General features: G+C 55.7%; 1 protein-coding gene across 5 annotated transcripts; it reads right to left on the reverse strand.

Moving 5' to 3' along the window:
- Positions 1–488: 488 nt before the first annotated feature.
- On the reverse strand, positions 489–14,256 carry LOC138243276 (probable flap endonuclease 1 homolog). Of its 5 annotated transcripts, none has more exons than XM_069198837.1 (11): positions 13,622–14,256; positions 11,530–11,620; positions 10,588–10,690; positions 10,249–10,297; positions 8,376–8,437; positions 7,788–7,924; positions 6,776–6,836; positions 5,559–5,690; positions 4,194–4,349; positions 2,590–2,731; positions 489–2,167 (listed from the first exon to the last, which is right to left on the reverse strand). In XM_069198837.1, the coding sequence occupies exons 1-11, from the start codon at positions 13,701–13,703 to the stop codon at positions 2,133–2,135; spliced, it is 1,050 nt and encodes a 349-aa protein (XP_069054938.1). In that variant the 5' UTR covers positions 13,704–14,256; the 3' UTR covers positions 489–2,132. The 5 variants fall into 5 exon arrangements, with proteins under 5 accessions (XP_069054938.1, XP_069054937.1, XP_069054939.1 ...); XM_069198836.1 differs by having other exon boundaries at positions 4,198–4,349; positions 13,622–14,254; XM_069198838.1 differs by lacking the exon at positions 13,622–14,256 and adding an exon at positions 13,083–13,592 and having other exon boundaries at positions 4,198–4,349.
- Positions 14,257–14,260: the final 4 nt, after the last annotated feature.

Genomic DNA, 14,260 nt, shown 5'->3' on the forward strand with positions numbered 1-14,260 from the left:
GGAGACCGTGTCTGGCCCCCGAGGGGCCGTCGGCGAACGGCGAACGCGCTCCAAGGCTCAGATCTTCCAGAGGAACAAATCTTCTCAACTCGCGACTGAGGAACAGCGGATCTCGCTCTCTTTCCCAGAGAGACCGGCGGAGGGGTGGCTCTGTGGCTCAGGATCTGCGCCTGTGGTCGGAAGGGGTTTGCCGGTTCAAATCCCGCAGCCGGCAGAGGAATCCTACTCCGTTGGGGCCCCCCTGAGCGAGGCCCTTCACCCCAGCTGCTTCAGGTGGCGCTGTACAATGGCCGACCCTGCGCTCTGACCCCCAGCTTCTCTCTCCCCCTGTCTGTGTGTCTCCTGGAGAGCCAGCTGGACTCTGCGACAAGACCGATTCCTCATGCGAGACATTGTATAGGGGCTAATAAAGCAACATTATCATTGAACCGGCACTCAAAGCTTCCGAATTAAGAACGCCTTTCGAAGACAAAGCACGAAGAAGCCCGTTGTGTCTTTGATTCTTATTATTGGGGAAAAAAAACAAAAACAACGTACAGCAAACTTTTACATCAACAAGTGTTCAAAGCAGCCGCTGCTAGCAAGCAATAAAAGTAAAACTACAGTCCAAGTCTACATTATCCTTAGAAAGGAGACTGTTCCAATTATCCAGCGCTTGAAGTTACAACTTCACTGCGGAACCTTATATCTGATTTATTATTTTACAGTTGGGTTTCCTTCAATATTAATCAACTCTATTTGTCAAGTTTTATATTTCCTCTTAAAAGGTATGACTGCCTCGTCACGTCCCCGGTCAGTCAGGCAGTGATTAAATGTCACACAGTCTGGACTAATAAACCCCAGAGCCCGGAGGAGTTAATACAGTCAATACTCTTCCTCCTCAGGGAGCGACTTCCTGGTCGGAGGTCAGAGGAAACAAAAGATACAGTTTTTCTGTGTGAGGATGAGGAGGGTGATGAATAATCATAATAACTGATTACACTTATATAGCGCTTTTCTGGACACTCCACTCAAAGCGCTTTACAGGTCATGGGGGAATCCCACTACCGCCACCAATGTGTAGCCCCCACCTGGATGATGCGACGGCAGCCATAGTGCGCCAGAACGCTCCCCACACACCAGCTCTCAGTGGGGAGGAGAGCAGAGGGATGGAGCCAGTTCAGAGAGGGGGGTTATTAGGAGGCCATGATGGGTAAGGGCCAATGGGAAATTTGGCCAGGACGCCGGGGTTACACCCTTACACTTTAGTAGATGAAGGTGTTGGTGATGATGATGATGACTGCTGCTCCAGTTCTCTCAGACTTGGTCTTCATCACCTTCCTGACTCCCTCATCCTCCCTCCTGCTCCTCTCGCTGACCAGGTCTGTGTGATTCCCTCTGCTGAGTCCCAGGGGGGCACCTGACCTTTATTGCCCCAAGCCCCAGGGGTCACTAGACCTTTATTGCCCCATGCTCCAGGAGTCATAGGATCTTTAGTGCCCTGTGCCCTAGGGGTTATTTGACCTCCAGTGTCTCACCCCAGTGTCAGCTACAGCTTTCAGCTACAACTGATCTTCAATTTTAAATCGATCTTTTCAGATTTTCTCTTCAGCTCCTCCTGAGCAGCGAAAGAACTCCTCCCCTTTTACACCTGGCTTGTCAAAGGATGTTTTAATCTCAAAATAAACCTTTTAAGCCTTTTTCAGTAGAAAACAAACAGAAACCCCCAGTCGGCCAAGCGTTTCGAATATATGGGCTGAGTCTCAACTACAGAGCTGGACACCTTCTCCGTGTCCCCGATTTTCTCAGCCCTAGATTCCTTACATTCCTACTTTATTTGTGTGGAATCAAGAGAGGAAAGGTCCCGTCAAAAGGAGAGAGAGAGAGAAACACTGCGGAGGAGGCACACCAGCAGTTCCGCGTCCGACCACTAGGTGGCAGCACAAGTCCCCCTCCCTGTCCCTGTCCAGCAGTACCCGACGCCGAAAGGTGCAATCCAGGAGGCCGCCGACGGCAGTGCATCCGCGGGTCCCAGGTCCAGCACATCGGCCACGGCCCACAGCCGGGACCACGAGAGATCGGCGCTGCTGTGCTGGGACCGCGGACCTGGCGCCGCTTAAACCCACTTCCTGCGTCACTGGGCCCTGGGCTTCTTACAGCTGCCCTCCGCTTCCTCTGCGTCGGGAGCCTGCCGGGGGGGAACCAAGAAGACGCAGATATTGGCCGCCAGCGCAGACGTGACCAATCAAGTCCTGTGCTGCGAGCCCGAGGGTCTGCCACAGAGTTGGTTGGACACCAGCACGGTGAGCCCCACCTCCCTCCTTCTTACAGAGACAGTAAACCCTGCCCCGTTTTGTTAAAACCTCTTAAGCCCCCTTCGGCAAGCTAATGATGCCGTAACGTGCGACGCTTCAGGAATCCCGGGTTCGAGGCTACGGCAAGAGTGCAGCGACTGTCTGGGCCCCATAGGGGGCGTCACCCCCCCCCCCCCCCCCCACCGATCAGTGGGGCTCAAGAGATTCAGCGCCCACGCCGGGCTGCACTCCCAGGGGATCTGTGCGTCTGGGCCACCAGAGGAAGAGGAAGAGGAAGACGTCAGCCGTGCCTCACCTGTCGCCGGCGGGTCACCCTGAAGAACTGGGTCAGCGACGTCTGCCGGCCCGCCGGCCCGCCCCCCGCCTCCTCCCGCTCCGTCTCGCGTTCCAGCAGGCCGGCGCGAAACCTCTCCAGCCGCCTCCGCACCCTCTCCTCCCTGTCGGCGACACGCGCGGGTGGGTTGGCGGCTGGGCCCGTGCGAGAGGCTGAAGCCAGATGGCAAATCCTGTCTGGACTACATTACCCAGAATACACCACGGGGGGGGACCCGCCATCCTCTACCACCTGACCAATTGGTGGAAGGCAATTGGCCGAGTGATGTTAAAAACTAGGAAACAGGCTTCCCCAGGACTTCTGCGGCCGAAGGAAGAGAGCAGAGCATCTGTTGCAGGAGCGTACTGAAAAGGCGTTTAGAATCCAAGACGAGGTCAGGTTAGCTTTTGAGCTCAGTGGGGTATAAAGGGCACTTTCTTTCTGGATTTGTGTGTATCTGTTGCCATGAACCCATCTACTGCGAGATACCAGTTACCCCGATGCACCCCCAGTTTCTCCGACTGTCTGGTGTCACAGAGCTCCAGCTGTGCTCTGAGTGAGCACCGTTACAGCAAGAGCCACTCCAAAGGCTCAGTTATGACTTCTCCTCTTGCCTTTCACCTCTTGTAGCTGAGCCAAGATGGCAGTTCTGAACTACATTACCCAGAATACAGTGAGAGGGGTGACCTGCCATCCTTTGTCATCTGACCAATTGGAGGAAGAGAACTGCCTGGGACCCGCCTTTTCGGGGGGACCACCTCATGTTGAAGTTTAGCTACAGAACTCGGAGATAGTGGTCTGCTTCTGCTTTCCACACACTGTGAGCCGAGGAGAACAGCAGTTTTGGAGGCAGCAGCTCAGCCCGGATGACCTCTGCCTGCCTACCGTTGACCTGGTGAGATGTCAGTAAACCCCACCTTATGCTAACAGCCCTCGCTGACCGCCTCTTAAACTTCAAGAGACTTGACCCGATGAATAAACTGTCTGTCCATTCGTTTTCCAAATTCCAGCTTGTGGGGGGGAGCTGGAGTCTATCCCAGCAAGTACCGCGGCGAAAAGGCAGGGTACACCCCGGGCAGGACACCAGTCTATCGCAGGGCAGGCAGTCGCATACACACCTTCACAGCTGGTCCAATTCCCCCCGAGGCCAAGTAACCTACCAGCGTGTCTTTGGATTGTGGGGGGGGAGAACCTACACAAACCCGAGGAGAACATGCAAACGCAACACAGACAGGACCTCGGGGCCGGAACTGAACCCACCTCTGCGCCACTGTGCTGCCCCCCCATGATGCATTTGAATTGGCTTCATCACTCTGTTCTCCTCCCCACTGAGAGCTGCTGTGTGCTGAGAGTACTGGCACATTATGGCTGCTGTCCCATCATCCAAATGTGGGGCTACACATTGGTGGTAGCAGTGGGATTCCTCATTACCTCTAAAGCGCTTTGAGTGGAGTGTCCAGAAAAGTGCTACATAAGTGTAAGAAATTATTATGATAAGTCTTCCTAAAACAGTATACTACAGGACGGGACGGGGCTCCCCTGTCGTTTCTGAAAAGAACATTTAAGCTACACGCAAGGAGACAGACCCACTTCATGTGTCTCTCGCGGCACAGAAAGGTCACCAGCCCCTCCTCGTCCGGCTCCGTCCAGCTCAGGGCCTGACCGCCCCCGTAACCCCCCGCCGCCTCCAGGAAGAGGCTGCGGGCTTCCTGGTATTTCCAGCACAGCGGGATGGGGTGTACCTGAGGGGGGGAGAGGGGAAACGCGGGTCACATGCACACCGAATTCACCAATAATAATTATAATAATTGCTTACACTTCTATAGCGCTTTTCTGGACACTCCACTCAAAGCGCTGTACAGGTCATGGGAAATCCCACTACCGCTACCAATGTGCAGCCCCCACCTGGATGATGCGACGGCAGCCATAGTGCGCCAGAACGCTCCCCACACAGCAGCTCTCAGTGGAGAGGAGAGCAGAGGGATGAAGCCAGTTCAGAGAGGGGGGATTATTGGGAGGCCATGATTGGTAAGGGCCAATGGGAAATTAGGACCCACACAGACCGCAGGGTGAGAGCACCCCCTGCTGGCCCCACTCACACCTCTCCCAGCAGCAACCTTAGTTTTTCCCAGGAGGTTTCCCCTCCAGGTAATGACCAGGCTCACACCTGCTGGGCTCCAGTGGGGCTGCCAGCTGGGAGTTGCAGCTGGGATACGGCTGCTGGCGCCAATAGGCACTGGGACACCAACAGGAAATGATGGGGGTGGAGGGAAGATTAGCACAAAGGCTGATGGGTATCGGACTGGATGTCGCTCCTTGGGTCACTTGGTAACCAAGCAACCAAGTGGTCCAAAAGACCACTTCTCGTTTGTTACCTTCTTGATGTTCAACACATATGGCCAAGTGAAGTGGACCCAATTCCTTAACCTAAGGCACCTCAGAAACGTTCAAGATCCCACCTCCCTTGCCTGACCGCTACAATACCTACTGGATGCCAGCAGATGCTGCTTCAATGTCTTCCACCCCTCAGCCATCTCTCCCAGTGCTAACTGGGCAGGACTGTACCCACGTCGCCAAGCGTTTAATATAAACACACAGGACCTTTCTTTTTCCTTGTTTCTTTACCCAAACACCTTTCTATCTTCTCTTCCACCCCTTTAATGGCTTAGCTGTCTTTTAAAGTCACTTCACAACACATGCCTCGTCTTAATTTCCTGCAGTTTCCCTCACGGGATTAATAAAGTATCTATCCATCTTAACTTAACCAGGTGGATGCTGCACACAGAAAAGCGCTATATAAGTGTAAGCAATTATTATTATTATTATTATTATGATAACTGTCTGGCTCACTAGTAGCCATTTTGGCTCATCATAGCTCACGGGTTTGAGCCAAGATGGCTTCCTCCTACGGAAGCCTGCCGGGGACAATCAGATCCTGCCCTGCTTCGTACCTCCCTGTTGATGTGAAGGACGACGTTCTCGATGGTCTTGTGCTTCCGGATCAAGTCCAGGGCTTTGCGTGGGCCCAGGCCTCGGATCTTCTCGCAGAAGTCGCAGCCCAGGAGGATGCACAGGTCCACGAACTGGAGGAGACAGCGAGCGGCAGATAAGGTGCTCGGTCGGACGCTCTGAGCTGAGGAGGCACGGCACTTCACACCAAGGGTGGCGGGGGTGGGGAACAAGCTGCCCGGTCCCTGCTGTTGAAGCCGATACCCTGGCTTCTCTCCAGACACAGCTGGGTGAGCTCCTCCAGTCAGGACAGGAGGCTCTTCTGTACAAAGAGGGGGGTGGGGGTGGGGAACAAGCTGCCCAGCCCTGTGGTTGAAGCCGATACCCTGGCTCCTCTCCAGACACAGCTGGGTGAGATCCTTGTAATCAATGAATTACTAACATCCTACAGTCTAAGGTGCCAAATGGCCTCTTCCACTAATAATAATAATAATAATAATAATAATAATAATAATAATTGCTTACACCTATATAACTCTTTTCTGGACACTCCACTCAAAGTGCTTTACAGGTCATGGGGGATCCCACTACCGCCACCAGTGTGCAGCCCCACCTGGATGATGCTCCAGTCCGCTCAGCACACAGCAGCTCTCAGTGGGGAGGAGAGCAGAGGGATGGAGCCAGTTCAGAGAGGGGGGGTGATTAGGAGGCCATGATGGGTAAAGGCCAGGGGGGGAATGAGGCCAGGACACTGGGGTTACACCCCTACTCTTTTCCAGAGACACCCCGGGATTGTTAATGAGCCCGCAGAGTCAGGACCTCGGTTTGACGTCTCCTCCGAAGGACGGCGCCTGTTTACAGTCCAGTGTCCCCCGTCACTATACTGGGGCATCAGGACCCACCCGGACCGCAGGGTGAGAGCGCCCCCTGCTGGCCCCACTAACACATCTTCCAGCAGCAACCTTAGTTTTTCCCAGGAGGTCTCCCCTCCAGGTACTGGCCAGGCTCACACCTACTGAGCTCCAGTGGGGGGGCTGCAGGGTGATATAGCTGCCGGCTAATGAGAATGAGAAGACTTGGATTCAAAGCACGTACAGTCCAGCCGACTGGTTAGAAAAGGGTTCCTGCTTTACGGACAGACCTGGAATTTTTTTTCTTCCTGTTTCAACAGAAGCCGAAACGAAATTATAAGGCAGGAGAAACTTCCTTCTGTGCTCACCTGCTCCTGAGTCAGTCCCAGAATTTCCAGCACCTTGGGGAGGGAATACTCCACCACTTCACTGAGAGACAGAGAGAGGGAGGAATCAGGCAGGAAACACAACTGCGCTGGCCGGGGGGTCCTGCGTTAACTACACCGCCTTCTTCGAGACCCCTGCACTTTCTCAACTCTGGGCTCACTTCTGATCAGGGGTCATTGGTGTAACACAGCGGCCTTCCTGCGCTGGCGGCCCCACCTGGGAGACGCACAGTGATCGTTCTGCACCAGTAACCCCACCTGGGAGACGCACAGTGATCGTTCTGCACCAGTAACACCACCTGGGAGACGCACAGTGATCGTTCTGCACCAGTAACCCACCCTGGGAGACGCACAGTGATCGTTCTGCACCAGTAACCCCACCTGGGAGACGCACAGTGATCGTTCTGCACCAGTAACCCACCCTGGGAGACGCACAGTGATCGTTCTGTACCAGTAACCCCACCTGGGAGACGCACAGGGATCGTTCTGCACCAGTAACCCCACCTGGGAGACGCACAGTGATCTTCCTGCACCAGTAACCCCACCTGGGAGACGCACAGGGATCGTCCTGCACCAGTAATCCCACCTGGGAGACGCACAGTGATTGTTCTGCTCCAGTAACCCCACCTGGGAGACGCACAGAGATCGTTCTGCACCAGCGGCCCTACCTGGGAGACGCACAGAGATCGTTCTGCACCAGTAACCCCACCTGGGAGACGCACAGTGTTCATTCTGCGCCAGTAACCCCACCAAGGAGACACACAGTGATCATTCTGCACCAGCGGCCCTACCTGGGAGACGCACAGAGATCGTTCTGCGCCAGTAACCCCACCTGGGAGACGCACAGAGATCGTTCTGTGCCAGCGGCCCTACCTGGGAGACGCACAGAGATTGTTCTGCGCCAGTAACCCCACCTGGGAGACACACAGTGATCATTCTACCCCCCCCCCCCCCCCAAGGTTGAGGTGACCATTGCCAGCTCTGCTCCTCTCACCCTGACTTGCTGGCGTTCAGCTGGCGGACCAGCAGGGAGCCCCCGAAGGCGAGGGTGTCCATGTCCTCCGAGGCCACGGCGTGTACGAGGCCACCCTTCGCCAGCTGGGCACACAGAGCCTCGCCCTCGCCCGGCGCCTGGAGAGAGGGAGAGGAGCAGAACTAAAGGGCAGGACAGGAGGCTCTTCTGTACACAGAGGGTGGTGGGGGTGGGGAACAAGCTGCCCGGCCGTGTGGTTGAAGCCAATACCCTGGCTTCTCTCCAGACACAGCTGGGTGAGCTCCTCCAGTCAGGACAGGAGGCTCTACTGTACACAGAGGGTGGCGGGGGTGGGGAACAGGCTGCCCAGCCGTGTGGTTGAAGCCGATGCCCTGGCTTCTCCCTTAGTAACAGCCAAGTGAGATCCCTGGACCATATAGCACCCCTCTACAGAAGAGATCCTCCCAGTCCCGTTCGTATGAGAGGGAAGCCGGAAGAGGCAGGAGGAGGGAGAAAGGGCTTCAAGCATCCAGACAAGACGGCGACAGACGAGGCAGCACAGGAGATGGCAACCGGATGAGGAGGAGGAGGAGGAGGAGGGAGGCTCACCTGCAGGTAGGGCACGCCCAGCAGCCTCAGAAGGCGCTGACAGTCCTCAGTCTGGCTGGAGGCTGGGCGGGGAGAAGGAGGTCAGAGATAAGTTTCCATCGACGGCGTCACGAGATCTGACAGATCCCCCAGAGTTTCCGCGCCCTTCCCGCTCACTAGTCCCTGCCGATGACCGACGCACCGTGATGGCGGGCGAAAAACTACAGGATCTTCCAACCTGATCTGCCTCTGCAGAGATAACAGGCAGCATTTGCGTCTGGGAGTCGAGAGCAGTATTCCTATGGGATTAAGCGCAGGCCCGCGTGTTTACAGTGTCACAGGGCCCTCGTTCCGGATCCCAGGACATGTCTCTCTGTATCTCAATACCTCAGTCTATTCTGTGACGTAAATAATAATAATTGCTGACACTTCTATAGCGCTTTTCTGGACACTCCACTCCAAGCGCTTGACAGGTCAGGGGGAATCCCACTCCCGCCACCAGTGTGCAGCCCCCACCCTGGATGATGCGACGGCAGCCATAGTGCGCCAGAACGCTCCCCACACAGCAGCTCTCAGTGGGGAGGAGAGCAGAGGGATGAAGCCAGCTCAGAGAGGGTGGGTTATTAGGAGGCCATGAAATGGGAAATTTGGCCAGGACGCCGGGGTTACACCCCTACTCTTTTCGAGAAACGCCCTGGGATTGTTAATGACCACAGGGAGTCAGGACCTCGGTTTGACGTCTCATCCGAAGGACGGCGCCTGTTTACAGTCCAGTGTCCCCCGTCACTATACTGGGGCATGAGGACCCACACAGACCGCCGGGTGAGAGCGCCCCCTGCAGGCCCCACTAACACCTCTTCCAGCAGCAGCCTTAGTTTTTCCCAGGAGTCTCCCCTCCAGGTACTGACCAGGCTCACACCTGCTGAGCTCCAGTGGGGGGGGCTGCCAGTTGTGAGTTGCAGGGTGAGATGGCTGCTGGCCATCATAACTGGAGGTTTCACAAGTTAGGGAGTCCATTCTACTCTCGCTGTGGTTTGAAATGCTGATTCTTTCTAAACCTCCCGAAATATCAAAAATAGCGTCGCAGTTCCCCTTTCGGGTTAATTTCAGAAAAGCGTTCTAGACCACAGCGAACACATTCTTCGCTACCGATGACGTTCACAAGCTTCTGTTTAGACGTTCTTTGAGACTGTAGCTCGTTCTGTTCCTATAGCGTTCTATACCTTTAGCACTAAGGAAGTTAACTGGCGCGAGTGTGTGTGTGTGTGTGTGTGTGTGTGTTTTAAATTGTTCGTTTCCAAATAAAACTGAAGTTTCTGTATTTAATAGTGAATGTTAAGTTCAATCAGCAGCACCAGGATCCCGGGTTCGAGTCGAGACCTGGGGGGGGCTCTATGTGTGTGGAGTTTGCATGTTCTCCCTGAGTTTGTGTGAGTGTGTGTGTCCTGTGATGGACTGGTGTCCTGTCCAAGGTGTGTGTGTCCTGTGATGGACTGGTGTCCTGTCCAAGGTGTGTGAGTGTGTGTGTGTCCTGTGATTGACTCCTGTCCTGTCCAGGGTGTGTGAGTGTGTGTGTGTGTCCTGTGATGGACTGGTGTCCTGTCCAGGGTGTGTGAGTGTGTGTGTGTCCTGTGATGGACTGGTGTCCTGTCCAGGGTGTGTGAGTGTGTGTGTGTCCTGTGATGGACTGCTGTCCTGTCCAGGGTGTGTGAGTGTGTGAGTGTGTGTGTGTGTGCCCTGCGATGGCACCCCATTGCATGCTGGGATAGGCTCCGGCTCCCCCCGTGACCCTGAATCGGATGAGAAAATGGACGGATGGACATTGGATGGATGCCGGACGGATGCCGCGCGTCTCAAATCGGTGTCGGCCATTCAGAGCGATCTGGTCCCCCACCTCTCTCTGTACCGAGAATCCGGCCTTCGGCCTCGGCTCGCCTCTCCAGCTGGGGAAGCAAACAGAAGCTTTTTACCTGCCGGTACTGCCAAGGCCTACCTATTCCATTTGCGAAGGAAAGAGCTTCTTTACACAAAGAGTGGTGGGGGGGTGGAGAACAAGCCACCTAGCCATACCACTATCGCCTTCCAAACAGACTGAATCTTTCGTTTACCAGCCGCCTCAAACCTTTCCACGCCCCGCCCCTGAGAAGCTCAGCTTTACATGAAGAGAGGCGGGGGCGTGGAACGAGCGCCCCGGAGATGGGGGGGGGGGGCTTTTTCCCGGCGACCGACTCACCGCGCCCCGCTTCTGCGCCGGCGGGCGCCCCTCGAAGACGAAGACGGGCTTGAGGCCGCGCTCCAGGAAGTGCAGCGTGCGGTAGAACAGGCCCATGACGGAGCTGCGGAGAGAGGGGGGTTGTGGGTGATCATCTCCGCAGGAGCAGATCAACACTTCACGCGACACCAGACACGCAACATGGAGGATCACGGCGGCCGCACAGCGCTGGGGCCCAGGGTTCAGCTTCTGTGTGGTGCTGTCTGTGTGGAGTTTGCATGGTCTCACCAGGTCCTCCGAAAGTTTCCGTTTCTGCTGAAACCGAGCCTCTTTCGTCTGAAGGGAACTGCCAGTACTGACAGCCTGAATATCTGACCGACATAAGTAGCAGCAAAAAGAAAACAGATCCTGACGAAGTACAGGCTCAGTGCCCACAGCCTGGACAGAGAAACTGGACACAGGCAGACCTGGCTGTCCAGAGAGGACAGGCTCAGTGCCCACAGCCTGGACAGAGACACTGGACATAGGCAGACCTGGCTGTCCAGAGAGGACAGGCTCAGTGCCCACAGCCTGGACAGAGAAACTGGACACAGGCAGACCTGGCTGTCCAGAGAGGACAGGCTCAGTGCCCACAGCCTGGACAGAGAAACTGGACACAGGCAGACCTGGCTGTCCAGAGAGGACAGGCTCAGTGTCCACAGCCTGGACAGAGAAACTGGACACAGGCAGACCTGGCTGTCCGGAGAGGACAGGCTCAGTGCCCACAGCCTGGACATAGAAACTGGGCGACACAGGCAGACCTGGCTGTCCAGAGAGGACAGGCTCAGTGTCCACAGCCTGGACATAGAAACTGGGCGACACAGGCAGACCTGGCTGTCCAGAGAGGACAGGCTCAGTGCCCACAGCCTGGACAGAGAGACTGGACACAGGACACGAGCCGATGGCAGCTGGACCTTGCCTCACCTCAGGTAGGCGCCGTCTCGGTTCCGGAGGCGGGGCAGGGCGGCCCGGAACTGGCACAGCGTGATCGAGGTGTCCATGGCAACGGCCTTCCCTGGGGGGAGGAAGAGGAGGAGGAGGAGACGGGAGACTGCGGTCACAGCGAGAGACTGGCACAGCCTGCTGCTCAGCTACAGGGGCGCTGGGGGCGCTGGGACAGAGGAGCTGAACACTCACAGGGGTCACAGGGTTCAGAGGAGCTGAACACTCACAGGGGTCACAGGGGCAAGGAGCTGAACACTCACAGGGGTCCAGGGCTCAGAGGAGCTGAACACTCACAGGGGTCACAGGGGCAAGGAGCTGAACACTCACAGGGGTCCAGGGCTCAGAGGAGCTGAACACTCACAGGGGTCACAGGGGCAAGGACCTGAACACTCACAGAGGTCCAGGGCTCAGATGAGCTGAACACTCACAGGGGTCAGAGGAACTGAACACTCACAGGGGTCACAGGGGCAAGGAGCTGAACACTCACAGGGGCCACACGGGCAAGGAGCTGAACACTCACAGGGGTCCAGGGCTCAGAGGAGCTGAACACTCATAGGGGTCACAGGGGCAAGGAGCTGAACACTCACAGGGGTCCAGGGGTCAGAGAAGCTGAACACTCACAGGGGTCACAGGGGTCAGAGAAGCTGAACACTCACAGGGGCCACAGGGGTCAGAGGAACTGAACACTCACAGGGGTCACAGGGGCAAGGAGCTGAACACTCATGGGGGTCCAGGGCTCAGAGGAGCTGAACACTCACAGGGGCCACAGGGCTCAGAGGAGCTGAACACTCACAGGGGTCAAAGGGGCAAGGAGCTGAACACTCACAGGGGCCACAGGGTTCAGAGGAGCTGAACACTCACAGGGGTCAAAGGGGCAAGGAGCTGAACACTCACAGGGGCCACAGGGCTCAGAGGAGCTGAACACTCACAGGGGTCCAGGGCTCAGATGAGCTGAACACTCACAGGGGTCAGAGGAACTGAACACTCACAGGGGCCACAGGGGCAAGGAGCTGAACACTCACAGGGGCCACAGGGGTCAGAGAAGCTGAACACTCACAGGGGCCACAGGGTTCAGAGGAGCTGAACACTCACAGGGGTCACAGGGGCAAGGAGCTGAACACTCACAGGGGTCCAGGGCTCAGAGGAGCTGAACACTCACAGGGGCCACAGGGTTCAGAGGAGCTGAACACTCACAGGGGTCACAGGGGCAAGGAGCTGAACACTCACAGGGGTCAAGGGCTCAGAGGAGCTGAACACTCACAGGGGCCACAGGGCTCAGAGGAGCTGGACACTCACAGGAGTCATAGGGGCAAGGAGCTGAACACTCACAGGGGTCCAGGGCTCAGAGGAGCTGAACACTCACAGGGGTCACAGGGGCAAGGAGCTGAACACTCACAGGGGTCCAGGGCTCAGAGGAGCTGAACACTCACAGGGGTCACAGGGGTCAGAGAAGCTGAACACTCAAAGGGGCCACAGGGGTCAGAGGAACTGAACACTCAGGGGTCAGAGGGCCAGGTGAGCCGAACACTCACAGGCTCAGTGATCCGATCATCTCATCCCGTCGTTTCTCGGGCTGGACAGGGGTGTTCCCTACTCCTACTGCCCTTCGTGTAATTCAAATCGACACACTTAGCGTGGCGTCCTCCCCGCCACGAACAGCTCCAGAGCAGCGCTTTCTGACGCTACAAGGGATTTGGGCGAAGACCGATCGCAGCCTGGTGACGTTGTCCCTACGAGTGGAATAAAACCTTCGGTTTCCGGCAGGACCCCGCACAAGAAACACCGGGCAAACAAGCTGGGCTCCTTCTAGAAGCGCTTACGGGATATGCAGTCCTGCTAACCTGCTCCAAAGTAACGTTTGCAGATCGCAACGTTTTCAAAAGCGCTCATTCAACAGGGATCAGCTCTCAGGGCGGACAGATGAGTTACTTTAACCCCAGAGCAGCGAGGAGGGGAGCAACGCTTGAAACCAGCCTGTGGTCACCACCGCACACCGCCTCGCTGAAGACGGCGTCTGGAAGTCCATCGCAGTTTAAACTAAGACCCGGGGCGGGCAGGGCCGTGCGCTGACCTGCGTAGTCGCCGATCCGCTTGTGAGAGACGGCCCCCGGCGCCTCCCTGCGGATCAGCTCGGCCAGCTTCACGATCCCCATTCTCGAAGCTCGCAGCGGTTCTGCCTCCGAAACACGTCGCACTCGGCTCCAACCAGGAAGTGCCACCACCCCCCAAACCGGCGTTTCCGGCGCAGCGTCATGACGTCGACTTCCTCCCCTTTCGAAGCGGGGGGAACGGGCGATTTCGATAATTTTATTGTACTTTTTAATAGAAAATCTGAGAGCATTTATTTATAGTCAATTCATTAGTCATTCTGGGCACATTTCACATTCATAAACCAACATGGTCTAACAATACTCCCCCTTTTAGTACTTTTGAGGCGGAGCCGAAACACTATTTATATTCTATGAAAACAATTTGAGAAATAATAAAGCAAGGAAAACATGATATATGTAAAACATACATCATTTACTTCATTACCTTCTGGCGGTTAAATGTTTTTTTTTCTGTTTGTGTTTTTTTTCTCTTGTACCTGTTTCTGATCCTCTGGTTGTAGTTGTTTTATTTGTAAATTCTTTATACGTTCAATATTTTTTTTTTAAAAAAAAGGCATGGGAATGGGTTGTGTAGGCATTTAAAGGTATTTTTTTTTAAA

Source organism: Lepisosteus oculatus, chromosome 14, assembly GCF_040954835.1.
Source record: "Lepisosteus oculatus isolate fLepOcu1 chromosome 14, fLepOcu1.hap2, whole genome shotgun sequence".
Classification (NCBI taxonomy): Eukaryota; Metazoa; Chordata; class Actinopteri; order Semionotiformes; family Lepisosteidae; genus Lepisosteus; species Lepisosteus oculatus.

Excerpts from the sequence above, each read along its gene's own strand:
- LOC138243276 (XM_069198836.1), bottom strand. The coding sequence starts at position 13,703 with ATGGGGATCGTGAAGCTGGCCGAGCTGATCCGCAGGGAGGCGCCGGGG. Across the intron at positions 10,298-10,587 it reads CGGCGCAGAAGCGGGGCGCG|CTGGAGAGGCGAGCCGAGGC; the intron begins GTGAGTCGGTCG and ends TTGCTTCCCCAG. Across the intron at positions 5,691-6,775 it reads TGGGACTGACTCAGGAGCAG|TTCGTGGACCTGTGCATCCT; the intron begins GTGAGCACAGAA and ends TGTCTCCTCCAG.